This window comes from Phyllostomus discolor, chromosome 4, assembly GCF_004126475.2.
Source record: "Phyllostomus discolor isolate MPI-MPIP mPhyDis1 chromosome 4, mPhyDis1.pri.v3, whole genome shotgun sequence".
Classification (NCBI taxonomy): Eukaryota; Metazoa; Chordata; class Mammalia; order Chiroptera; family Phyllostomidae; genus Phyllostomus; species Phyllostomus discolor.
In genome coordinates, this window is record NC_040906.2 from 15058787 (window position 1) to 15086024 (window position 27238).

At 55.0% G+C, this 27238-nt stretch overlaps 1 protein-coding gene across 1 annotated transcript; it reads right to left on the bottom strand.

Annotated features, from left to right (window-relative positions):
* Window positions 1–484: 484 nt before the first annotated feature.
* VIL1 (villin 1) lies at window positions 485–22117 on the bottom strand. Its single transcript, XM_028509814.2, has 20 exons — window positions 22016–22117; window positions 17662–17746; window positions 17282–17356; window positions 16278–16474; window positions 14823–14931; window positions 14589–14699; window positions 13858–14060; window positions 13668–13746; window positions 13377–13475; window positions 12540–12693; window positions 11873–11973; window positions 11647–11784; window positions 10839–10997; window positions 9621–9800; window positions 8978–9123; window positions 8077–8221; window positions 7053–7241; window positions 5477–5545; window positions 4075–4215; window positions 485–739 (listed from the first exon to the last, which is right to left on the bottom strand). Exons 2-20 carry the CDS (start codon window positions 17734–17736, stop codon window positions 626–628), a joined length of 2484 nt encoding a protein of 827 aa, XP_028365615.1. The 5' UTR covers window positions 17737–17746; window positions 22016–22117; the 3' UTR covers window positions 485–625.
* Between the last annotated feature and the right edge of the window lie 5121 nt (window positions 22118–27238).

Consider the following 27238-nt stretch of genomic DNA (forward strand, 5'->3'; position numbering starts at 1 on the left):
AGGAGCCAGTGAGGCTTTGCAGCGACTCTGGTTAACTAAACCCAGTGTCGTCCTTCACTGTCCCCTTCCTTTGCCTTATTAAGAGCACTAAAGGGGGTGAAACAGCATTTTCACGTCAGGCTTGCCTTTAGGCTTCCAGCCTGGCCCCAGTGGATATGCTGCTGTCACTGAGGACTGGCGAGTGAGTATTGTGGAACCTCCTAAGGCCATCTTTTAGGCCATTCAGCTCTCTCTCAAAGAAGAGATCCCCTTGAACTCACCACCCAAGGAAGGCAGTGAGGAAAGTAAAAGGAAGAACCATTACTCTGGGAAAAGGTGTAAAACTGCAAATATACTTCAGCCCACCGGAGACTCCTTGGAGCGGTCATTTCCTGGAGTGTCTGGCTGCCCTTCTAAGAAGGAGAAGCTCTTGGGGCAGTGACGCAACACCCCAAGAGAGAAACAAGGCAGCCACCTTCAGAACAAAAACTGGGACCACAGGCTTTTTATGGAGGCACCATCTTTGTGGAGGAGTGGATTAGTAAACAAAAGCGTTGCCGCAGACTGCTGCTCACAGGTACAGCTGTAAAATTTCAATTAGCAAAGGGTTAATAACAAAACTGCTTCACAACCACAGCCACTCTTCTCAAAATAGTCCCTTTGCTTTCTTGAGGTTCTGTTGCTTCCAAAGAGGCAAGGCAGAGAAAGCCGCTGGAGTCATCTCAAAGGTCTTGGAGAAATCCTCAAGGGACAGGTGCTCCTAGAAGAGAGGGACCGGAAGGCAAAGGTCACATTCCTCTCCAGGGTTTGCTTTCATGAGTCACATAGGTGTGGTATACAAAGCAAACAAAAAGCAGAAACAGGCAATGTTCGGAGAGCCAGGAAAGGGATGAGGCAGGTGACAGCTGAAGTCCAAGAAACTTGATCCCTGAATTGGGAATGTAATAAAAAGGATGGTAACAGCCCGTGCAGGAGTGGCTCTGTTGGGTGTTGACCTGCAAACCAAAAGGTCACTGGTTCAATTCCCAGTGGTCAGGGCACGTGCCTGGGTTGCAGGTTCAGTTACCCAGTTGGGGGTGCATACAGAAGGCAACCAATTGATGTTTCCCACATCTGTATTTCCCTTTCTCCCTAAAATAAAAAATTAATGTGGGGAATAAAAGATGGTAACAAGCTTGAGCTAGATTAGCTCCTTCTGACCAGGGTCAAGTTCACACTAGCCCTGAAATAAGAATTAGGACTTTTTTTTTCTCTATAAACTGGGACAAATTGCTTAAAGGCCACTTCTCGCTCCTTTGTAATGCTTTCATGGAAATGAAAATATTACATATGAAAGGCCATTGGCAACAAGGTCTCTTGTTCACCTGTCTACTTACGAAACTGAACCTACAGCTAGGAGTCACCTTTGTAGGCCTTGGGTGTCTTCAGCCATGAGTGGATTGCCTGAAATGATCCTTGCTCCCCGCTAAATACGGTAGTGACACTCTAAGGCAAGCTAAATGCCCTCAAGACTCACTCAAGTATGAACCTCAAAGCTGCTATAAAATGGCACCCTCCAGCCTTTACCTCTGCCCCCACCCCCACCCCCACCCCGGGCGCCAATAGGGCACAGCATGGGGTGAAACTGGGTGACTTTTCAATGAAGGAGAGTTGCTCTGAGGAATGCTCAGTTGACTCCCACGGAGAGCTCTGAACTGAACACCTGGGGGTTTTGATACCCCAGTCCTCTAACCTGTCCTTAGACTTGCCTCCAGCCTCCAGGCATTCTCCTCTTAAGCGTCTGGGGAGCCCTCCCCATGCCCCCAGGCAGAGCAGTGGAGTGCCTTGTGTTGGAAGAAGAGGAGTAAATGGGAGTGGTTTGGGCCGGAAGTGCTGCCTACCCCAAGTCTGTGCGCAGCGTTCCCCACCCCCACCAGGTCCCTCACAACCTTGCCATGTCCTTGGTCTGCGAGTGGCTTCAGGTGCCCTCCCCGGTCCACCCAGCTGGCTCTACAGTTTGGTGGAGACCTGGACTTTGACCCTCGGGCTAGATAGCAGGGAATGCCCATCCCAGCGGACTTGTATCTTTCCCCTGGTCCTGTTCTTGAACCCTGCAGTCCTGCCAGCTGATTGCCGGCCTCACCCGTGGCCACATCCGCCTCTCGGGATTACTCACTGGTGTTCAAACACTTAGACACCCTCTTGCTACTGCCTCTAGTGAGACCCGCCACCCCACTGTTACCTGTCACTGGACCCACTTTTGAGTTTGGGGCAGCCAGAGGTCTGGAGACCTCTCCCACCCTCCCCACTTGACATTTGAACCCACAGCTTTCCCACCAGAATGTATGCTACCCCCACGATAAAAAAAAAAAAGCAACAGACAACTGATCGTTTTTAAAGACTCGAAGACTTCTTAGACTACTTCCGCTATGTTGCAGGTGGTGGTGGTTCTATCGGTTTCATTCAAAATTAGCTTATCCACTTAGCCTCATGTCAATCACCTGGTTCAATAACACTGGCTGCCCTTCCCTTGGGAAACCCTCTTTTTACGCCACACGATGTCACTGATGGTAACTGCGGGACTCAGAAGACCTGGCTCTTGGTCTGTCTTTGCTACTCATGACTTACGTCACACCAGGCAAGTCCCTTCCCTTCTCTGGGCCTGAGTTTCCTCAGGAGTAGAAAAAGCAGTGATAATCACAGCTTACATTTGCAGAGCACTTTCTATGTATCAGAGGCTGGGCAAACACTGTTTGTAATGTTATCGTTATGAATCATGTATTGGGATCGTGCCAGGATCAGTGAGGACCCAGGCGGGCACATCTGGGAGAATGCCTGAGAGTGGTCTCCCAGGGGGAGGGCAGGCGCCAGTGCTCTGGGGACAGTAGGCTTCCCCCATACATCGGGCTCCAACCCCCCGCAGACTGGGATGTTCTTGGAGAGACCAGGCTGCTCTCCTCTGTAGATTTCTTAATTCGTTTGTAAGACTTCTTGATGCTTTTCTATACACAGAGTAAATTTTCTCTCCTCTCGGTAGCCCCCATCAGGCTAGATCTGACGTCTGTTGGGGATCTTCATGAATATTAGAAATGTGTTTTGAGCAAGTTCTTGCCCAACTCGCTCTCCCCCACCCCACCCCGCCCCGCAAGTGATCCACGCAGGCTGCATCTGCGGCTACCAGGTGGGTCTCCCTGGCGCTCTCTGAATTGTCTGCCCACTGGGCACCTATTTCAACCCAGCTGTCTCCCAGGTGCCTCAAACCACACGGCTGCCACTGAACTCATGGTCATTCTCTCTGACCTGGGGGGTGTGTGTGTGTGTGTGTGTGTGTGTGTGTAATTTTAGAGAAGAATACAGTTTCCCCCTCTCTCTCACACCTCTTACCCAGTACTTACCAAGTGTCGTTAATGTTACCCCCTAGTATTTCTCTAAACTGCCTCCTTCCCTTTAGCTGCCCCCCCACCACCTATTCTAAGCTCCCACTGACCTCTCAGCCTAACCTAGAGCGGCTGCTTTTGCCACCTTCCGATGCATTCTTCACTGACTGAGCTGCTGCAGCGGTCTTTAAAAGGGTAACCCTGACCAACACCCGCCTGCTTCCACCCTGAGAGCTCCCTTACCCTTTTACCGCCATCCCTAAAAGGCAGAGAAGGCACTGCTCAGTTTGGCCCCTGCCCCTCAGGCCAGCCGCCTCTCCCAGCTCTCTAGGAGCCACCCCTCCGCTGGTTGCTTGCTTGCTCTGCCCTGTGCTTATTCCCTGCCTGGGGGCTTCAGGGCTCTGTGTATACGTGCCCTTCTCCAGGAGTAGCCCACTCTGCCTGAACAAGTCCTGTTCATCTTTCAGAAGGCTGTCTTCTCTGACTAAAGCACGTTCCTCTTTGTAATACTCTTTGTGGCACTTACCCTCACTGAAATTAAATAATAGTATAACCAGGCCCCTCCAAGCTCGTCCTGCACTGAGGTGTAACTGCACAGCAAGGTGAAGACCAGGTAGGTCTTGTTCACACCCGCAGTGCCCACCACCTAGTCATCTCCAGGGCACAGTCTGGAGGTCAATTAGTGTTGTCCGATGAATGGACAAGCCTCAGCTCTTCCTTGTCCTCAAGTCTGACCCACCTCCTTCCTTCTGGGGTCCACACCCTCTGGGAGCTCCTCCACAGGCTTGTTCGCCAGCTGTTCCAGGGGGTAGGTGGGCAGAGGCCCAGAATTGAAGTTGCTGTTAGCATTGAACACTTGCTGTTTAGGGTTTGTGATCTCCTAGGGAAAAAAAGGAAACCACTGTTACTTCGGCTGGTTTGTGGCTACCTCCCAGGCTGCCCTTCTCTCTGAAGTCGACAGTGATGCTAGGTCACCTCCTCCAAGATGCCTTCCATGATCCCCCCACACTGGCCCACCCACATACAGATACACACATGTAAGAACACAACACATTGGACTGGACCCACAAGCTTTATAAAGCTGGTGTATATCCAACCAAAGCCAGTTGGTTCAAAATGACTATTTTATTTCATGACACAGGAATTTCTCGATGGCTTCCCCCGGATGTTTGAGGCCTCCCTTGGACATTTATGACCCTCTTTCTCTTAGCTGTTGTGAAATTGTCATCTGTAAAATCACACAGCCTTGACCTGTCTATACGTCCCTGCCTGTACCACCATTCTTGTACAGAAGGGTTTAGGAACGCCACAGGGTGCCCCGCCTGTGGGTGGGGCCAGGGAGTCACGTCTGTCATATGCTGATCACAGAGGTGCGCTTGGGAAATTGCTCTCGTGTTCTGGACACATTTCTGCTGATGCTACTTGGTCTCATTTCCCCTGCAAACCTGTGAACTTTTCTTTTTTTAAGATTTTATCTGTTTTGGCCCTGGCTGGCGTAGCTCAGTGGATTGAGCATGGGCTGTGAAGCAAAGTGTCGCAGGTTTGATTCCCAGTCAGGGCACATGCCTGGGTTGCAGGCCACGGCCCCCAGCAATTGCACATTGATGTTTCTCTCTCTCTCTCTCCCTCCCTTCCCTCTCTAAAAAATTTTTTTTAAATCTTTAAAAAACAAGATTTTGTTTTTAGAGAGAAGAGAGGAAGAAAGAGGGAGAGAAACATCAATGTGTGGTTGCCTCTCATGCACCCCCTCCTGGAGACCTGGCCTGCAACCCAGGCATGTGCCCTGATGGGAATGGAACTGGCGACCCTTTGATTCACAGGCTGGTGCTCAATCCACTGAGCCACACCAGCCAGGGTGGATCGGCAGGTCAATATGCTTCCCTCACCCTTCAGCTCCCCATCGCCCAGACTCTTATGCATGCTAAAATCTGGGAATCATTTCACTAGGAAACGAAGAAGACAAAACAGCCAGAGAGACACTGAAGTGAAACAGCAAGAAGAACTTCCATGAAAAGTGGGAGGAAATAGCAGGAAGGAAAGCACAGGACACTGGCATCTTCTCTGGAGCTTCCCCAGCCCCTGGCAGATCTGATTGCTGTCAGACGCCCACGGCAGGGCCCAGCCACCGGCCGCATACTCACAGCAGTGATCTGGCTCCAGTCCCCCGAGTTGCCAAGCTCCCCCTTCAGTTCCTCGTAGGACTTGGTGTTCTGCGTATAGAGGGAGTAACCAGTTAGACCTGGCGCTCGGCCGAGGAGACTGTTTTCCTTCAAGGGTTGGCAGAAGGCTGCCCCAGGGTCTGGGGCTGAGAAAGGGAACAGGGAGCTGGGTGGAGGCTACAGGAGGGTCCCCCAAAAAGGACGGTGATAAGGACCAGCACTGAAGGAGCTGGCAGGTCAGAAAAGGCCCCCACAGGGATGGGGGCTCAGCCCAGCATGGGGACCAAGAGGGGCGTGATATTCTCCTGCCCTCAGAGGCCCATGCGAGCAGCCCCTCCCAGCACCCAGAACCCCGTCTACACTGTGTAGGCGCTGGGAGATTCTGGGGTCCTGGAGGACTGGGAGGCTCCTCTCAGAGCCGGGAGGGAACCCTGCCACAGAGGAGCGAAGGGGGTAGAAGGGTCCATGGCTCCACGAGGAGCCCCATCTGCATCCCCCCAGGGCCTGCACCAAGCATGGCGCATCCTGAGGTGCATCCTGAGGTTCGGTTAGGTGGAAGGAAGGGAGGGAGGGAGGGGAGGGAGGGGAGGGAGGGAAGGAGGAAAAGAAGTCAGCGCAGACTCAAGGTGAGGCAAGAATGCCCGAGTCGTTGACTTGGGGCACTGATGATGTGAATATACGAAGTTCTGGCATCTGGATTTGCAGCCTTGAGATTCGTTTGAATCCATTCTCAAGACAAAATCCAACCCATCAGCCACTGAACTGTTTCTCATGTGTCTGAGGAAATTTCTCAGAGCTCTCTGTTCCCCAGCCTGGTCTGCTGACCCAGTTCAGCACACCCAGGCCCCGGCGCAGCACTCGCGTTAACCTGGGCCTCCCTCCTTCCTGCAGACTCCTCCGCTGGGGTTCCACTGCGAGGACCTGCTTCCAGCGGGGGCCGGTTTCGGGAGCTCCCGCGGAAGGACTGCCTCTCGGGGAAGGGCCGCACGTGTGACCCGTTTTGCTTAGAAGTTAGTGCCACGGAGGCAGCCGTCTGTCCTCTATCCTCTAGGACTGGCACGTTCCCTCTCACGCGGCACGAGGACCCACAGGCGCTGTGCCCTGCGGGTTTCTGTAACGAGGGAAGTGCTCTCTCTCCGTGCGTCCAATACGGCAGCCTCGAGCCGAGTGCGGCTCCTGAGCACTTAGAGTGCAGCTAGCGAACAACTGAGTCTTCAACTTTGTTGGATTTTAATTAATTTAAATTCACGTAGCCAGTACAGCTCCTGCCAATACCGTCCAAGAGTGTTGAGCTAAATCCAGCGTCCAGACAAGGTATTATCCGTAGCCTGGGTTTTATAGATTCCCTTCTCTCGCCAGGGCGATCAATGGTCTTACTGCAGCCTTACTTCTCCTTCCAAGGCCCCTCTAGCCCCCTTATCAATCTATCACGTGCCATTTATCACCACAGAACAGAAAAGCCTGAGGGTCTGCCCTGCCCCCGGGGTTTACCATGGAGAAGCCACCGGGAGAAGGAATTGCTGGGCTGTGAGGACCAGGGAGGGTGGGGGCCACTCACACTCCACTTGAAGGGGTCCCATGCCAGGAACCAGCCCGTGAAGGTGGGGGGCTCATGTCCCTGCTTCACCACGATGATGGGGGTCTCGGGGTCCCGGCCACTGGGGTGGGTCTTGATGTACTCCTGCACTGTGGTGGCGGCGGCTTTCTTCTCCTCCTCATTGGCATGCTTCCCGATCCAGAAGAAGACCTGTGGGGAGCCCGGGAGGGAGCCCTGTCAGTGCCCCCTGTTGTCCTGGCCCACAGGCCTCTGCCTTGTGGTTCATCTGGGCTCCGAGGGACATCCAGCTGTGGACCCCTGCCCAGGCCCATCTGGCCTTGACTTTGCATCTGGGCAAGGAGAAGGTTGGGCAGACGCTCTCTACTTGGATACTCTGCAAAGATGTGACTTTGGAGCTAAGGCCCCTCAAAAACACCGCTCTGCCCCGTGAGACAGACTGGGAGACAAGGTACCTCCCACACAGCAGCCCCCCGCCAGGCTGCTGTCTTCGTCCTTCGGTTCCTGCATTTATAATACTTCTCCCCGGGGAGAACATATATGGGAGCCAGGAAAAAGGCAAATCTCTTTCCCTTCGCCCCGGCTGGGCAGCTCAGTTGGTTAGCGTTACCATCCTGACACGCCAAGGTTGAGGGATGGATCCCTGGTCAGGGCACATAACAAGAATCAACCAATGAATGCATAAATAAGTGGAACGACAAATCAGTGTTCCTTTCTCTCTCTCTCCCTCTCAAATCAATAAATAGAAATTTTTTTCAAAATTCGCCCTGGCTGGTGTGGCTCTGGACTGAGTACTGGCCTGCGAACCTGAAGGTTGCTGGTTCAATTCCTAGTCAGGGCACATGTCTGTGTTATAGGCCAGGTCCCCAAACTGATACAACCGATTGATGTATCCCTTACACACTGATGCTTCTCTCCCTCTCTTTCTCCCTCCCTTCCCCTCTTTCTAAAAAGTAAATAAAGTCTTTAAAAAAAAAATCGTCTCCATCCCTACAGCCACTATCTCTCGGGCAGGCCCCCTTCCCACCTGGTCCCAGACATCGAGCAGGAACACGTCGTCTTCTTCCAGGTCGTCCTGGTTGAAGTCGGGGATCTCTGTGGCCAGGAACCGCCCGGTCTGGTTGGAACACTCGAAGAGCCTGGGGGTGATGGCCATGTTTTCCTGCTGCAGCCTGCAGGGTGGAGAGAAGACTGTGTTGGCAGGAGGAAGGTGTGGGGAAAGGAGAATCAAGGACACACAGCTCCCAGGGAGGGACTCCCACATGGAAAGCCCGCCCCCTAGGAAAATGCTCTTCCCTCTGATCAGGCGAAAGGTCCTCCCTCCTCCCAAGAGCCTAAGGGCTCCTAAGGGTGCTCCACGGGAGAAATTCCCACTGATGTTTCAAGACTTGCATTCCAGGGGCTCTTCTCTAGTCCTGTTTGGTAACAGAAAGTTCTTTCTGTTACCTTCCTCCTATCCCTCCCGCTACTACTGCCGTTCATGCCCCTTTGCTTGTAAACTAGGGGTCCTGGATCTTCTTAAGAAAAACCATCTGGAAGAGGGTTTACAGCTGGTGCTCCTCAGCATCCGGGTCCTGTGTCAACCCCAAAAAGGCAGGGACGGCATGGAGTCTGACATCTTCTTCCCAAACGGCAAACCTGTAGCCCCGCCCCTCTCTCTAACCTGCCTCCCGTGGCTGTGAACTCAGTGCCAGGGGAACACCCTGCCAAGCCCCAGGCAGACCTCGGGAGCAGCACTGACACAGCCCCCCCCCCCCCACCCCGTGCCGCAGAGGCCCTGAGGGCGTGGACTGCTCCTGACTCATACTGTGGACTGCAGGTCCTCAACCCGCGCCTGCGGCAGGCTCTGGGCCATGAGGGTGGAGGTGCCGGGAGCCTGTCCAGCCCCAGAAGGTGAGCGGGAGGCAAGGGAACCCGTTGTTACTCACCTCTTGGTGTTGGCATAGGGGGCCTTCCCGCCCAGCGCCATCCAGAAGTTGGCCGGCTCCTGCCCTTCCACCACCACTTGCCTCTCCGTCCGGGAGATGACGTCAGAGACCATCTTGGCCATCTCCCGCTCATCTCCGCTGCAGCCCTTGGAAAAGGAGAGCTGGGTATGCTGGGGGAGACCGTCTCCGGAGCCGTGCTGACACCCACCCCCCACCCCCACCATATTCACTGAGCTCCCAGGTATGTGAGGGCTCTCCCGGATCAGGACCCTGACTGAGCCCATGGCCGCGGCAGGGACAGCCCTCCCATCCTTTCCTCTGACACTCCAAAGAATGTCAGGAGACAAGAGAAGCTTCACTCTCCTTACACAAGGCTGAGAGTCCTCATTACAGAGACAGACGGAGAGGAGTGACAGACACACAGTGAGAGGGAGCCTGAGACATAAAGACAGACCAACCCTGGGACAGACAGGGGTAGCCAGAGACAGACAATGAGAAAGGGACTCAGACAGAGGCAGGCATTCTGAGGGTGTTCCAGGCCCAGAGCTGCAGAGGGAGGGACAGGGCTAGAGCACCACCCCCCACCCCCCAGCCCTGACGCAGGTCTGCTCTGAAGCTCTGAGGCTGGGGGACGCGCACGCACCTTCCCACACCACAGGTAACAGCAGGACGGGGTCTTGAGGACGAAGACATCATTGGAGTTGAGGGAGGAGGCCTTGGCCGGGACCTCGAAAGCCTTGGTGTTATTGTCGCTCGTTCCCCGCACCTGGAACAGCCGTGTGGAGGGCACAGGCTCCTGGCTGTTGGCCCGGGAGGTTCCTCCCTGTGGGAGAAGGCAGGAGCGACTTAGTAAAGATGAGCAGGGATTAGAGGGGCGAAGAGAACCAGACAAGAAAAGAGTTTGGGGCAGGGCCCGCCTGCCCTTCCGCGTCCACTGATACATCAGACTGATCTTTCCAGAACATGTGGTCGAGGCCCTTCCCTGCGCAAAGCCTCCAGCGGCCCCCCACTGCCTGTGGACTAGAACCAGCTCCTCACAGGGGCCTTCGAGGGCCCCACGGGACGAGGCTGCAAACGGCCTTTGCAGACTGACCCCGCTCTCTCTCCGCACCATCCAGTCCACATGGCCAGGCTGCTCGCTGTCCCCACAGGCCCCCTCCTCTGGCCCTTTCTCCTGGCCGTGCCCCTGCATTGCAGGCCCTCACCACCCCTCAGCCAAGCTCGTCAACTGACCCCCGTGTCAAGACCTCCTCCGACCCCCTTTCCACCGGTGCCTCCACGCCCATTCCCAGGTTACTGTGTCCACATCCCCCTTCGATCTGGACTTGGATTACTGGCATTTAACCACATGGTGCCGCGGGCTGTTAGTCCACGGCTCTCCCAACAACATGGGAGACAGTATTAGTGTGGCATTCTCCCCCTCCCTCTCCCCTAGCCCCTCAGCATTTTGCAGAGGGCTGTGTGCTTAGTAGGTGCTCAATAAAGAGATTATTGCTTAATCGAATGCAGAAGCTGTCCATGTCATTTTGCTGGAAGGCACCAATGCAGTTTGGACAGGTCCATCGTTTAGGCAAATCTACCCAAAATAACTTCCTGTTTCATGTCAAGGGCCCCGAGAGCTGGGGCGGAGAGAGAGGCGGTGCTCGTGCATGCTAAGTGCTCACTCCATGGATTTTTAAAGCGCTGAGTAGCTGTCTCCATCACCAGTCCCACTTCGGTGAGGGGCCGCAACTGCCCTCTTCTGTGGAAAATGGGCTTCCCCTGCAGCCCCGCTCCCATCCCGGGTCCCTTCCCCAATCTTCTGGACGCCCACCCCGCCTTAGCCGGGGTTCTGCCAGGCCCCTCGGTCCAGCAGCCACACCTGGTAGACCACCATGCGCCCCTTGAAGATGGACATGAGGTGAGGGGGCTCCTTGCCCATCGGGACTCGGATCTGCACCGGTTCATTGTTGTACTTCTGGTCCAGGATGACGGCCTGGTAGGCCGAGGCCGTGATTTCATCCTGGCTGGCCTGCCTGCCCTGGGGGTGAGCAGAACACAAGGGCCGGGGATGAGGTCGACCCCTGATTCTGACCACCTCTCCCCCCCCCCGCCCCCCGCACCCCAGCGGCAACTGCATCCCCAATTCTGACCTGGCCCCAAGCCCAACTGTCTTCCCTGTCAAACTGCACCTTGGTCACAGCCAAAAACCCAGTGTGACCCAGACCCCGGTGCTGATGCCAGCCCCACACCCAATCCTTTCCCAGCCTCGCCCAGCCCTGACCCGCCTGCAGTCCCAGCCTTGACCCCACACCTCCTCTCCCCTTCACTGCGCCGTTCTCGGGGAAACACCGTGGCTACCACACCACTCACCCCACGCACCCAGGCACCCCCCTGCCCCCCACATCAGGACATAGAAACCCACAGTCAGAGCAGGTGAAGGGAAAGTGCAGGAGGCCATGGACATGGGAAGGGAGACTCAAAAGGGGAAAACACCAAAAGGGAAAGGGTTGTGAGCGAGGGTACTCAGTGTCGGTGGGACCTCACAGCCAAAGCAGTCCCAAGATAGACAAGGGGTGAGCTCCCCATTACCAGGAGTACTCAACGCAAAGAGGATGGCCCCTTGGCAGGGGTATAGTGGGGCAGGAGCTGAGCTGGCCGAGCTCGGCACAGGGTGAGCGGGGCCTGACCTGCCAGATGTAGAGCAGGTAGTGCGGCTTCTCCCCGATGAGGTAGGTGTAGAGCAGCAGGTAGCAGTCACCCCCATAGAAGTGGCCAAGCCACTTGGGCTCCACAGGCACCAGCTCTAGGTTCTCGATGCGCCACACCTGGGGCCAGTGCCAGGCTGGTGTGAGGTCCGGGACAGGCTCCAGCAACCCCTCCCACCCAGGGCAGGCCTCCCTCGCCTCGCCATACCTCCACCTGCCCGCTCCCGTCGTCCACCATCTTCTGCTGGGCCGCCATCTGAGGCTGGACATGCATGGACATGGCATCGAACTTTACCTGCTCCACCTTGGCTGGAGTGAAGGGAGTCATGATACGTGTCAGTAGCTGAGGTCCCCCAGGTCCTCCCCACAGCCCTGAGGGGTAGCTATAATCCTTACACCCATTTTAGAGATGGCGAAACCAAGGCCAGAGAGGTTCCGTAGCTTACCCGAGGTTACACAGGGCAGAGTTATAATACAGAACGGGGTCACCCCGCCCCTCAGGCTCATGCTTCTCCAGGGTGCCCCAGGGCAGCCAGGAGAGGGGCAACCCTTTCACCCTTCCCCAGGTGCCTGGCACTGACCTTGCCCTCAGCCAGTGTGGTCTGGCGAGAGACTGAGCTATTTGGTTTCCAGGGAGACCCAACCCCATTCCAAATGAAAGGCAGGTCCTTCTCAGCTCCCACTTGTGACTACCCTGGAGTTCATCCATGTCCCCTAGTGTCCCCACACCACCTGGGGAGCCCGGACCAGGGTGAGAGTGCACACGGGGGAGGCGTGGCCAGGAAGGAGGGCAGGAAGCAGGTCTGGGTACTCTCTGGGCCGTGCTCCAGGCTCCCAGCCCACCCTGCGTCACCCAGCCCTCAGCCAGCCCTCACCCACGGAGCCCACAGTGTGGGTTTTGCCCAGGCCTGAGGTCCGGCTGGGCACTGTCCACTTCTGGAAGAGCTGCTGGAAGACGGGGGACTCCGCCCCGTCGTTCTGCACCTCCACTTGCGTGTTCGCAGGGTACTGCTTGGCTTTTATGAAGTTCTGGGAAGAGAAGGGGTGGCTGGGGCTGTGTCCCGCCTCTCGCCCTCACCCCACAGTGCAAGCCCAAGCCTGGCTCTTACCCCAAACAGACCCCACCGTGAACCTGCCCCTGGTCCCAAGCCCAAACCCGAACCCAACCCCGGTCCCAACCCTGACCCTGCCCTGGCTCCAACCCCAAGTCCAAACTAGGCCTTCAACCTGACACCACCCCAAATCTAACTCTGATCCCTGCCCCAAGGCCAAATCTGACCCCAAACTTGACCCCACCTCAATTTTAACCCTGGCCCTCAGCCCCATCTTCAACCATGAATGCAGCCCTCAATCCAGTACCGGCCCTAAGCCAGCCAGGGTTACTGACTCCGGCCCAGCAGTGACCCCCAACCCTGACTGGCCCTGCCCCGTGCTCACCCCCGTCCTCTATGTGCGAAGGACAGACTCCATTTTTCCCCTCCCTCCTCTGAACCCAGCCTGAGGTAGGAGCCCATATCCGAGGAGGCCCCCAGGTCGCATGGTGGTTGGCTCCTTGGGATGCAGACAATCTCCAAGATGGCTGCAGAACAGCCCCTCAGACCCCCAAGCTGAGTTGGGCCAGAGCCCCCGCTGGCCTCTGTGCCCCGGTCTGACCCTGCTCCCCCCTCCCTGCTGACTCTCCTCACAGTCCTCCTGCCCAACCCCGTGCCCACCAGGGCCTGGCTCATGGCTTCCTTCCTCTCCTGGGCATTGGCCGTCTTCCCCTTCCACACGTAGATCTTCAGGCCGCCCTGGTCCAGGATGTAACAGTCCTAGAGGCAGGGGAGAGAGAGGCCCAGCGTGAGAGCCTGACAGCAAGGCGGTGCTGGGGGGGGGGGCTGCCCCGGCACAGGGGGTCTCCCTCCCACACCCGCCTGGTCCCCGGTACCGCACCGGCTTGAGGGAGCCTGGGCGGGGTGCAGGGGGCTGGGAGTCACGGCTAGGAGGCCCCCAAGCCCTCTCACCTCGTGACTGAGCAGGTCTTGTGTGAGTGGCCGCGTGGCAACCTCTCTGACCACCATCTTTCCCTCTGCGTCCGACACGCTGCAAGACAAAGTATGGCCTAGACCAGGAGGGGTCTCAGACCCCTCAGCTGGGGCACCCTGCCCCCAGGAGATCCCCCAGCGCCCAGGAGGAGCCCAGCTGAACACTCACTGGTACAACTTGAGGGCGGCCTTGAGTGTGGGCTCCACCACGGAGTCGGGCACGGCTGCCTTCAACTCCGTCCGCTTGCCCAGCACTTGGTTCATGACCTCCATCAGCTGTGGAGACTCCTTCTCGTTCTCCCCTTCCACCACGGCTATGTAGGTCCGTCCACCCCGCTCCTGGTCTCGGATCTCCTTGGCCAGGGTCATGCCCTGCAGGGAGGCACTGGGTGACCCAGGGGAGCTGGCCAGGGGCCAGGGCAGCATCTGCCGTCCGGAACCATGGCAGGAGACCGCAGCCCACCCTGCAGCAGCCCCACGGGGTGAGGCACCTCCCTGCTTTCCTGCTTCGAGGGGGACCAGGCTGTGAAGGTGCGTGCAAGGAAACCAGGTGAAAACCCTGCTGAGAAAGCAGGTTTCCTTGTTGGCCAAAGGGTGTTTTGGGTGGAATTTGTGGGCCTTCGTTTTTGACATTGTTTGAAATTTGTGATTTGACGTGCACACCTCATGCCAGACACAGGGAGACTGGGGTCCACCTTCAAACACCCACCCCAGGCAGTCTGGGGAGAGAGCCCTGGGGACACAGGGGTGGGCTGGAGCAGCAGAAGCCTGGCAAGTCTGACTGTGGGGGAGGCCAGGTGCTGGTGTGTTGGAGCAGCAGGGAGCAGGGTGCAGCGGGGGGGGGGGGGGGGGGGGGGGCGGGGCGTGGCCTGGGGAGGGCGCTGCACGGGCGGGGTGTACCCTGAGTCTCTCCATGCGGTTGCTCTCCGGCCCGTTCCACTGGATGATGAAATTCCCAAGGTCCAGGAGGAAAACGTCCCCGCGGTTGAAACTCTTCCAGGACATCTCCACCTGGAGAGCCACGGGGGAGGCGAGGACCCAGTCAGACCCGTCCCTCGCCCGGCCCCTCCCGCCCTTGGCCTCCGGAGGGAGGGGGACAGGAGGCCACGCCCTAGGGCTCTGCTTGATGCCCACCTCTCCGGCTACCACGTTCCTCTTGCCCTTCACGTGCAGCAGCCTCCGGACATCGCTGGAGTTGGTCTCCACGTGCTTCATGCCGGAAGCCACGCCCCCTTTCCGGATCCTGAGAAGAGAGGTGAGCTGACCCTGGAGAGTGGGCTGCGGAGTGGGCTGCCTGGCTGACGCTGGGGCCATCTGGGGCTGTGCCTGGGACTACGATGAGGAGCCTGGGACTACGATGAGGTGCCTGAGGCACCTCAGGTGCAGACTTTAAGGAGACATTCACTCTCAGGGTCACGCAAGTGTTAACGTCGGTGCATCACCTGCATTTGCACAACTCTGGCAGCGAATGCCGCCTTAAAGCTTGCCTCACCCTGGACTGCCTCACTCACTTCGGTTAGTCTCTCCCCTGCTGAGAGGCGGTCAGAGACAGGAGCACGGTGGCGTGGGGGGACAGTACAGGACTCCGACAGCAGACACCGATGTGGAGGAGAAAGGGGGAGATTCCGTGGATTGAATCTCGTCCCCTCCCAAACTCATAAGCTGAAGTCCTAGCCCCAATGTGATGATATTGGAGATGGGGCCTTGGGGAGGTAACAGATTTAGAGGAGGTTCTGATGAGGTCATGGGGGTGCAGCTCTTACGATGGGATTCGTGCCCTGATAAGAAGAGACACCAAAGAGTTTCCTTCTCTTCACCAGGCAAAGACAATGAGAAGGTAGCCATCTGCAAGCCAGCAGGAGAGCCCCCACCAGCAGCCAAATCAGCTGGCACCTTGATCTTGGACTTGCCAACCTCCAGAACTGTGAGGAAATTACTTTCTGTTGTTTAAGCCACCCAGGTTACTTTTTATATTTTGTATTTTCTGTATTTTGCTATGGCAGGCCAAGCAGGCTAAGGCAACAGAGGTGCCAGCTCACATGCACCAAGGAGTGAATGCTGCTGTAAGTGTGGGAAGAAGGGGAGCAGCGAGACAAAAGGGAGGGGTGGAGATTGTGGCTAACTGGAGAGCTCCTGGCCTATTCTACAGATGAGTAGCAACTTGGCTCCTGACTACGTGTTTCCAGGGGAAAAGTCCACAGACTGGAACTTCAGACGTTTCCAGAAAAGCTGGGAATCTGGGCTTTTAGTGTGAAAGGCCTGCTTTAGAGATAGGAGCCTGGTTGTTTAGAGGGGAGACTTCATGTGATGCCCTGCAAGTTGATTTACAAAATCCTCGGTACCCAGAGTTACAGAATTTCAGGATGGCATTTGGGCAGCCAAAGACAACGATCGGAAAAATGAAAACCAAAGATGAGGCAGCAGCAGAAGTGAGGGTGGGGGAGTGCAACGGTGAACATAAGTCACCCTTGTGGGCTCCCCCACGGCCTCAGGCTGCCTTGCCGGCTCCCGCTCTGCCCCCCACCCCCACCTTGGGTGTTCCTCCCCGGCCCTGGCCCCACTCCCCAGCCTGCAGCGTGCCCTCCGTACACAATGCCCTTCTTGAAGTAGCCTCGGAAAGCCTCGCTCTCGTTGCCTTGGACCTCCCGGTGCTGGACAGCCCGGCCCTTTAGATAGTCGTCAATCTGCGTGGTGTAGATGGCAGCTGCCCCTTGCTCATCCTGGGATGAGGCCTGGCCGATCCAGAAGTGGATGTCATAGGACAGGTTGCTGCCCGTCTTGTGGATCTAGGGAGAGGGGATGACCAATGTACCTGAGACCCTGGGCGCCCCCAGCCCTCTCCCACCTCCCTGCCTTGCACTGTCTCCCACACATATGCGGCCCGGGCCACAGATGAGCCCTGAGGTGTGGCTACAGCTCTCCCACAGACCCTGAGACAAGGGGCAAGTGGCTTCCCCTCTGGGCCTCGCTCTTCTCCTCCTGGAAGTACTGTGGCTGGACTATAGCCGCATTTCCCACAGTGACGTGCGTGGACCATCAGAGGTCCGTGGGCTGGTCAGGTGGTGTGCAAACAAATGCACACATGAAATCATTGTGCAAATATTTTATAGCTGCTTTCTGTTTGGGACACAGGACACTGCTTTCCACTTACGGAAATGACGCAGAGTTATACTTTTAAATAAATGTATTTAAGGTCTCAAAGTGAGTTACAGAAGAAACAATGCCGATGCACCGACAGTACAAGGGGTACCAGGGTGTGGCCCAAACCAAGGAGGTGATATGGAGGTAGCTGAGGATTTTGGGAATGTGTACTCAAGGCAGGGTGACTTTCTATCCACTCAGGAGGTCCCCCAAGACTGTAAATCGACAGGAGGTCGCCCCAGTGGCCCAGGGGCAGGGGGAGCATCTTGCACCTCTGATCCTACAGAACAGCCACTAAGCCGGGCGCCCGCCCAGGCACACCCAGAAAGGACTGTCTTGGCATGAAGCCAGGCCAGCTCTTCCCACTGCCCAGCCTCAGGTTTCCTCCCCACACCTACAAGGCAGGGGGCTTTGCTCTCCGCTCAGCCCCTCCCCTGCCCACCCCCACTCACAGCCAGGAGTACGTAGCAGTCACCGTCAAAGAAGCAGCCAAAGGTGCTGGGAGGAACTGGCACCATCTGCATGGCCTAGGGAGAGAAGGGAGGTCAGAGGGGCTGCCCAGCTTCCCCCTCTCTGAGGCACAGGAGGTGGGAGAGGGAGAGAGCTGGGAGGAGGGAGCATGACAAAGGCGACCAGGAGAAGGGCTGTGAGGAGGGGCGGGGGTACAGGAGCAGGAGTGAGAGACTGAGACCCGAGGAGAGGGGAGGGTGCACTTGGGGACAGGCACCAGGGGCTCCCACACCACAGGGCGGGATTGGAGGACAGTAAGAGTAATCCCAGGCCTTCCCTCCCCTCAGTCCTCTCCCCCACGCCTCACCCAGGCAGACCTCACCTCGATCCTCCATATTTGCACCCCAGGCGTGGTGGTGTCGAGGGAACTTTTGACTTGGGTGCTCAGTTTGGTCATGGCGAGGAGCCTAAAGGGAAGCAGGTGTGAGAGGAAAGGCTGAGGAGTTGGGGGCACCCAGGGTTCCGGTGCTGCTCTTCCCACCTTGCCCTGAGAGCTCCCGACAGTGCTGGGAGGCCAGGGCCCCTGGCCCTGGGACAGCAGTGGCTGCCCACTCTGGCCCCCGACTGACCGAGGGCTGAGACCCAGCGCTGACCCTGCCACTCTCTTCCTCAGACCCCTGCCCTGACTGCCTGCCACCTTCTGAACGAGGCCCCCAGCCCTCAGCCTGCCACAGAAGGCCTTTCTTTAGCCCCAAACAATTTATCCAGCCCCAAACAATTCCTAAAGATATTTTATTAATTTTAGAAAGTGAGGAAGGGAGGGAGGAAGTGAGGGAGAGAAACATGGATGTGAGAGAAAAACATCTATGGGTTGCCTCTTGCACTGGCCCAGCCAGGGATGGAACCTGCAAAGCAGGCATGCTCCCTGTCCGGGAACCGAACCGGCGACCTATCACTTCAAAAACCGAAGCCCAACCGACTGAGCCACACTGGCCAGGGCTAGCCCCAGACAATGTTTCTTTCTGAGAAATATGTTCATGAAAGCCATGCTTGGTTCAAAAAAGTCAGACGGTTTATTTTTTAAACGAAAGCAAAGAATAATGAGGCCTGAAAAAAATTTTTTAAGTAGGAGTTTAAATGAACGCGTGTACGTGAAGCCCCTAACAGCATCAGTCACAAGAGCCCAAAAGGCGGCAACACCCCAAACGCAAATGCCTGGCAGCACACAAGCGGAGGAACAGACGGCTGCGCGTGCCCGCTGTGGAGGAAGAGCGTGAGGAGCTCTGGCGCGTGCGCCGGTGCGGACGGCCCTTGAAGACACCGTGTTTGGTGCAAGCAGCCAGACACGGAACGCTTGCCCTGGGCGACTCCGTTTGCCTGAAATACCATGAAATACAGGCAAATCCGTAGAGAGAGCGTGGTGTTCAGGGACCAGGGGGCGTGGGGGGAGAGGGCAAGGGGGAGTCACTGCTGCGGGGCGTGGCGTTTCCACCTGGGATGTGGGAGAAGTTCTGGAGCTGGACGGAGTGGTGATGACGGTGCAATGCCGTGAACGTGCCGAGCGCTTTAAAGTGGTTAAAATGGTAAATCTCATGCTGTGTGTTTTACCGCAGTAGGAGAGCGTGTGCAGCAGTTTCCTGTTCCTTGCCGGCTGCCGCCGAACAGCCCTCGCTGTCTTGTTCTGGTGGCCCCCACGACGCAGACTCCACAGGAGGGGGCGGGGGCAGGCTGGTGCGCTCGGGAATGAGTCCTCAGCATCCAGCACAGTGCCGGCACTTAGGGGGGTGGGTGGGTGGTGAATGCATGGATGAGTGGGTGGGTGGATGGATGGATGAATGGATGAGTGACAGCTCCCAGGTGAACCACCCTACACTCACTGAGCTAGAAACCTCCCCTCTCCAAGCTTTTTTTAAAAAAATATTTATTTTTAAGCCCTGGCTGGCGTAGCTCAGTGGATTGAGCACAGGCTGGGAACCAAAGTGTCCCAGGTTCGATTCCCAGCCAGGGTACATTCCTGGGTTGCAGGCCATAACCCCCAGCAACGGCACATTGATGTTTCTTTCTCTCTCTCTCTCTCCCTCCCTCCCTCCCTTCCCTCTCTAAAAATAAATAAATAAAATCTTTAAAAAATATATTTATTTTTAGAGAGAGGGGAATTGGGGGAGAAAGAGAGAGAGAGAGAAACACCAGTTGGTTGCCTCTCCGACTCCCCTAACCAGGCACCTGGCCCGCAGCCTGCGACCTTTCTGTCTGTGGGACCACGCCCAGCCCCCGGAGCCACACCAGCCAGGCGCCGCGCTTCTTTTATGGTGTCGTTTGCTCGGCACTTTCGGTTTTGACCTGCAGCTGTGCTCTCCACTGCAGCTGCTCAGCAGAATCACTGGGGAGCCTGTGAATAACACTGACGCTGCAGTGTGCAAGCCACTTCCCCAGGGCGTCCGATCTAATTAGCCCAGGGTGGGGCCCAGGCTTGGGTGCCTCTCAAACTCCCCCGTGGTGCTGGCATGAGCCGGGGCGAAGGACCGCTTGCTCCCAGTTGTTCTCACCCCTGGTTCCCCACCCTTCCCCACCAGGCTGGAGTTCACCCCACTCCCCACCTCCCAGCCTGCCACACAGTCACCCCGTGAACCGGTCCATAATGAACACGAGGTCACGGGGCCCCCACAGAGCTAGCCTCAGAATGACGGGCTGGAGTGTGTCTATCTAATCTCTCTCTGCACCTTGACTCTGAATCGCCTCTTGGAATAATGACCTGGCCTTTCACTGCTCAGAAACACCCAGTTCGGAGTCCTGAGGGTGACCTCTCACCCTGGCCTCCTGGAGTTTCGGGCCAAGGTCTCCCTGCTGAGCATCCGATTAGCATCCCCTGCAGGAGGTCAGAACCGCCTGCCATCCCAGGGTTTGTAGGAGCCCCTGGTTCCTGGGTCCCGTCTGCGGCCCCTGCCAGCCATGGCCTGCCTCCTGCATCCCACCTGCAGGGAATCCTGGCTCCGTAGAACCCCTCTGGGTACAAAGGAATAGAATGTCTTATTTTAATTGCCACCTTTGTTGATGTCCTCCGTACTCCAAGGCAGATCTTTGACACTCTCTAGCCGTATGAACGTGGACCCTGTCCCTTCATCTGGGAGGTGGGAGGGGTCAGCTGGATGATCACTGAGGTCCCACCACCAGGGACACACTGTGGTTCCAGGAGTGCCCAGCAAGAGGAGGAGGGGATGGACATGCCGAGGCGCCTCTTGCTCATCAGAGGGGAGATCGGGGGAGCTGGGACTTGAAAAAGCCAGCGCTCTCCCTCCCTAGAGGGAAATCAAGATTGGGGACCTCCAGCCCAAATGAATAAGGGGGTGGGCAAGAGGATTATGGGGCAGGTGGCTCTGAGAGCCCCCTTGCTGCTTCTCACCCCGCTCCATATCTTTGCTCCTGCTGTTGTTCCCTTTACTGATAGACATCGTCCCCCCACACACACCTTTTCCCCCCTGGCTGACACTTACATGTTCTTCTAGACTCAATCTAGGCATCGTTTCTCCCAGGAGACCTCGGAATCCACATCCGGGGCCCCAAGGCATCCTGGACTGATGCCTCTGTGGCCCTCCGACCACGTGGTTAGAAAATGGTCTGTTTGTAAGTCTGAGGTCCTCTCGGCCAAGGATCTAGATTATGTTTGTCCAGGTAGCCCCCTAGTCCCAGCACATAGTAGGTGCTCAGCAAATACTCATGCTGCTGAAAGCCTGAACTGCGGAATGGAAGGGGATGGGCCTTCCTGGGGCCTTGGAGGGAGGGAGGGGCCCTGCCGGGCCTGGTCCCATCCTTCCTTCTGTCTCTGCTGCCCTGTCGTGGGTCGGCCTCAGAGTTCAGGCTCCAGAGGACTCGGGGGGCTGTCACTGCTCTTAGTCCTCGGCCGTTCAGGTCTGAGCTAGACAGGGATGTGGCAGCCCCGGAGACAAGGCCGCCTTCCTGCCTCCCCAGGCCCATGACAGCAGTGGGAGTGGACACATCCCAGCCCGCAGCCTGCAGACTCTGCCCGCATGGGCGCCCGAGAGGCTGCCTGGGCAGGCTTCCTGGGGAGGGGGTGGTCAGTTTGTCCCAAGACCCTGATCTGGACCCGTCTCTTGCCTTCTCCCCATTTCAGGTGAGTGGGGCCATCATGGCTAGCAAGGCCAATGGGACGGCAGGTCCCGGTGGAGAGGAGATGGCACAGAGGTGCCCCCGGCCTCGGCCTCTGCCCATTCGATCCCTGTGGCTGTTCTCATTCTCTAGAGTCCAAGAGACAAGAGCCCTGAGTTCCCAGGAGTGACAGGGAAATGATGACAGGGAGAAAGAAATGGTTTCAGATGAAGAAATAGGTAAAGGGCTGGGGGGCCTGGGGACGGATGTCAGGGCAACTCGTTAACCCCAGTTTGCTCAGGACTGTCTGAATTTTAAGTCCAAAAGTCCCACATCTCCAGGGTCTCCTCAGTTCAGGGCAATGGGCATGGCTGACACCTGGAGCGGGCGGCGGGCTAGCAGCAGGTAGGGGTCTGGACGCACAGTTGTCTGGAGCGAAGCCTGAACAATTCTCTCCTTAGAGACCAAGGAGGCTATGCTGTGTTCTCTGCCCTTCCCAGACTCGCCCACAGTGCCAAGCCGCAGGTCCCAGGTGCTCTGTGAGGCCCCATATTGCCAAAGAGAAGCAGGGGACCCTGTCCTGTCCTCTCCCACCACCTATGGTCCGGTGTGTCCCCACAGGGTTGTCTTACCTGGCTGGAGGAGACAGCTGCCACCTGGGAGATCTCAGGGAGTTGTGGCAGACTGGCTGCAGGAGAACGACCTTTGTCCCCACCCCCCCACCCCCCTCTCTAGGACCTGCCTTCACCATATAAGGGAGTATAGGGCCCCTGAGAGAGAAAGAATAGGTGAGGGGGTGGGGAAGCAGGTGCCTGCCAGGTCCATGAGAGCGGGGAGCCCAGCGACGGCCTGATAGCCAGAGCCCATGTGCCTCCCCCCCGGGCTCCCGGGAGAGCTCCCAGGGATGGGGTGCGTTTCTGCCCAGGGCACGGGCCCTCACTGCAGGCGGAGAGTCCTGACCAGGGGAGGTGCCTCCTCCCACGGGCCCAGAGGAGGAGGCTCAGCAATCCTCCCTCCTTCCCTGGGGGAAGGCTTATTGGGCAAAGGAGCCGCAGACCCAGGGATGCAAGGCCAGAGGTCCAAACTTGGGGTCTCTCCAAGACAGATGGGACCCAGGCACCCCTAGAAGTCTCTTGTACTTGGCATGACACTTGCTCAGAGGGGGCACAAATGTTCTTTGCCACCCACTCCCCCCGCCACTGAAAGCTTCAGGCTCCACCTGGGATTTTTATGAGCCGCCATAAACCACCGCCTTTGGACTCTGTGCCACCCTGTCCACGCAGCCACGGCCTCCTCTCCGGCTCCTGATCCAGGGGCCCCGTGTCATCCAGGATGGGGCAGGAACGCAGGCTTCTCGAGTGCGGAAGTTGGCTTTGCCCACAAACTCAGCATCCTGGGCAGCTAGCTGCCTTCCAGCCTCCGTCCCTGCAGAAGTTCGCCTGTCTGCCACCTCTGAACTCGGGTTGGAAGGTGAACTGCAGTGGGCTGGGCGAGGGCAGCCCCTCCTCCTGACCACACCTTCCTGGGTTCTGGAGAACAAATGCTGTGTGTGTGCACAGGTGTGTGTGCACAGGAGTATGCTCACGCACGGTCTGCTGAGAGGAATAAACACACTATGGGTGCTATTGTTTTTTTTTTAAATAACACCCTTATGTCCTGGCCAGTGTGTCTCAGTTGGTTGGAGTGTTGTCCCATAACTGAAAGGTTGTGGGTTCGATCCCCGGTCCAGGCCAATAAGATCCCTGCCTGTTTGATCCCTGGTCCGGGCACCTATGGGAGGCGACCAGTCGATGCTTCTCTCTCTCCCTTCCTCTCCCCCTAAAACAATGAAAAAAATGTCCTTAGATGAGGATAAAAAATTTAAATAACACCCTTTTTTGTGAATAAAAAGAAGTATGTATTCACTCAACCATACAAACAAGCAAAAAAAAAAAAAAGAAAGAAACTCACCTATAATTCCACCACAGAGGTAATCTACAGATAAATCACTGTTAGAGTTTTTGTGGTATTTTAAGTCATTGTTCAGTTTATATGCTGTGTGTGTACCATACGCATATAATATCCATCGACTTGTCAATTGATCCATCTACATATATATTTTTTCTATTACATGTTATATGTTATTTTGCAACTTCATTTTTTTGGTAAAGATTTTATTTATTTATTTTTACAGAGAGGGAAGGGAGGGAGGGAGAAAGAGAGGGAGAGAAACATCAATATGTGGTTGCCTCTCGCGTTGCTCCCACTGGGGACCAGGCCCACAACCCAGGCATGTGTCCTGACTGGGAATCGAACTGGTGACCCTTTGGTTTGCTGCAACTTCATTTTCATTGTCCCATGGAAATCCATGAGATAGCATAGTTTATGTAACCAATAGCTCATTTTCAGACTTCCAAAGTATATCCAATTACTTGATGCTACAAAGAATGCTGTGTTAAGTATTCTTATTGCTAAATCATTGCCAATGGATTGCATCCATTATTATTTCTTTAGGATAAACTCCTAGAAGCTGGATTGCTAGGTCAAAGGTGTGAATAGAAAAATTGCTGTTCAGGAAAGCTGCATTGATTGGCAGTCCCGTGTTCAGGACAGGACACTGCCGGCTTCTCCACACTCTTCCCAGCCCTAGGCTCCAGCTTTTAAGAAAATCTCAGTTTGAGCATCAGAAAGGAAATCAGCACTGTGTCAAGATTATATATATAATATAATACATCATCTGTGTGTGTGTGTGTGTGTGTGTGTGTATATATATAATTTACATATACATATGTAAAATCTCCAGTGGGATAGACTGTTTTATATTTGTTGGCTATGTCTTCTTTTGTAAATTTTTAAGTAATTTGTTGAGTTGTTTATGTCTAATGTGTTAAGGTTGGTGACCTGCCTGTCATTTATGGGATTCTCTCCTGCACTTTGTTGCTTGCCTTTTAATTTAGCCTCAGGGTTTTTGGCAGAACCTATTTTTTTTTATTGTTTCAGTATTTTTTTAATAAATGTATTTTGATTTTTTTTAAGATTTTTATTTATTTATTTTTAGAGAGGGAAGAGAGGGACATAGAGAGAGAGAGAGAGAAACATCAATGTGCGGTTGCTGGGGGTCATGGCCTGCAACCCAGGCATGTACCCTGGCTGGGAATCGAACCTGCGATGCTTTGGTTCACAGTCCGCACTCAATCCACTGAGCTACGCAAGCCAGGGCAGAACCTATGTTTTTAAAAATTGTTTTCCATTTTTATTACGAAAATGTCAAAAATAGAAAAGTATATAAATAATAGAAAAATAATGTAACAACGAACACCCATCAAATCGAGACTTCTCATTCGCTGTGCATGCGTGTGTGTTTGAAAGGTGCAGAGACCGTGTTAACCCAAAATGTCTAGTTTGGCCCCGACTAAGACTGGGGACATTCTCCTTCGTGACTGTCACCCGGTCTTCGCCTGAGAATGTCACCAGTCCTTTGTGATGTTGTCTCTCCCGTCCACGGTCCATGTTCTCAAACTGCCCTCACAAGGACTGTAACAGCTGTTTGTACGGATTCATGGTCAAGATCATGCCTTCCTTTCCTTTGCTTGTTACACACCTTCAGTATTGTTTAATATCCAGAACAGTTCCCCAGCTTTTTTCTATGGCACTGACTGACTTGAGTCAAGGACAGTTGTTTTATTTTTTACAATTTTTTTCCATTATTTATGTTTTTTAAAAACTGTTTTAAAATTGATGTTAGAGAGAAGGTGAGGGAGGGACACAACAGAAACATCGATGTGAGAGAGAAACATTGATCGGTTGCCTCTCATACAGGCATGGGCCTTGACTGGGGATTGAATCCATGACCTTTTGATTTTCAGGGTGACACTCTAAGCAACGGAGGTACACCAGCCAGGGCAAGGATTGTTGTTGTAGAATGTTTGTCTGCACTGTGGATCTGTCAAAGTCCTTGTGCATTATTTAATTTGTTCCTCTTCCTCCTGTATTTCCCACTACCTGAAAGTACCTCTAAAGGATTGACAAGTTCTGGTTAAACAATTTTTTTTTTTGCAAGGTGCATTCTTTTTTTTTTTTTAGATTTTATTTATTTTTTTTTAGAGAGGGAAGGGAGGGAGGGAGGGAGAGGGAGGGAGAGAGAGAGACACAGAGAGAGAGAGACATCAATGTGTGGTTGCTGGGGGTTATAGCCTGCAACCCAGGCATGTACCCTGGCTGGGAATCGAACCTGGGACACTTTGGTTCCCAGCCCGCGCTCAATCCACTGAGCTATGCTAGCCAGGGACAATTTTTTTCAAGAATACTTGAAAAGGGCCCTGGCTGGTGTGGCTCAGTGGATTGGGCACGAGCCTGTGAACTAAAGGGCTGCCAGTTCAATTCCCAGTCAGGGCACATGCCTGGGTTGCGGGCCAGGTCCCTGGAGTGGGGTGTGCGAGAGGCAACCACACTTTGATGGTTCTGTCCCTCTCTCTCTTCCTTTCCCTCTGTCTAAGAATATATCAGTTTAAAAAATCTTTAAAAAGAATACTTGAAAAGGGCCAGCCCTTCTCAAACTGTACTATCATGAGAATCACCTGGGAACCTTTGTGAACTTCAGAATCTGATTCAATAGGTCTGGGCGGGGCCTGAGGATCTGCATTACTGACAAGCTCCCAGGTGAGGCTGCTGTGCCTGCTGGACCTCGGACCGTGCTTCAAGCAGCACCCACAAGGGTGATGCCTCGCACCTCCCCGCGCATCACATCACGCCGGGGTGGTGTGACATCAGGCTGGCCCAGTGGGAGTGATGCGGAGTTTGCTCCCTTGCTCACTGACAGGGATCCCCACTTAAAGGCACACACCCCTCTTTGCAATCAGAAGTCATCTTGGGGTGATGACTTGTACCTGGCAGTACAAACGTTTTTAATTCCTTTTTTTTTTTTAAGAGAGAGAGAGAGAGAAACATCAATGTGCAGTTGCTGGGGGCCGTGGCCTGCAACCCAGGCATGTACCCTGGCTGGGAATTGAACCTGCGACGCTTTGGTTCGCAGCCCACGCTCAATCCACTGAGCTACGCCAGCCAGGGCTAGTTTGTAATTCTTTATTCACCACTCTCTACTTTTCCCATTTTGTCATTACTTGTCCCACCTCTGTTTTCCCCACAGTGTCTCTGTAGCTCACTGCTGGCCCCTCGTGCCTGGGGTAGAGCGGGCAGGCAAGGACTGAAGGAAAGACATGGACTCTGAGTTCTGTATGATGATACGTTCAGAAAGGTGACTATGTCTTTTTTTATTTTAAACCGATTATTATTATTTTTTAAATTAATAAATGCACTTGGTAAAATAATTCAAAAGATGCACAGGTGTATAGTAAAAATGTGCCCCCCCTTCCTGGGTGACTTCCACCCAGCCGCCCAGCCCTGCTGCCCGGCATGAGCCACAGTGCCCACTTCTCGTTGCCCACTGGGGTACGAAACAGTGCACGTGTGCACCTATTTTCAGAGTGCTCCTTAGTGGCAGTACACCATCACCCTTGTTATGACTCTTGCTTTGTTTCATTTCCTCGTCTACCTTGGGGATCCTTCTGTATCTACCTGGATAGTTCTACTTCCCTGTTTTCCATACCTGCATGGTGTTGTCAGGCACAGACAGACTGAATTTGTTTAACCAGCCCTCATTGATGGACACAGGTTATTTCAAGTCTTGCTGTTACAGACAAGGATGCAATTAACACGCGGACACATACAAGGTCATATGTATACACATTTTCGTTTACAGCATAAATTCCTAGCAGTGGAATTGCTGGATCAAAGGCTTCTGAATTTTAAAAATAATTTTGGAAGACAGTACTGTCCAATCACTCCCCAAGGAGGCTGTGCCGCCGGTTTACACTCCT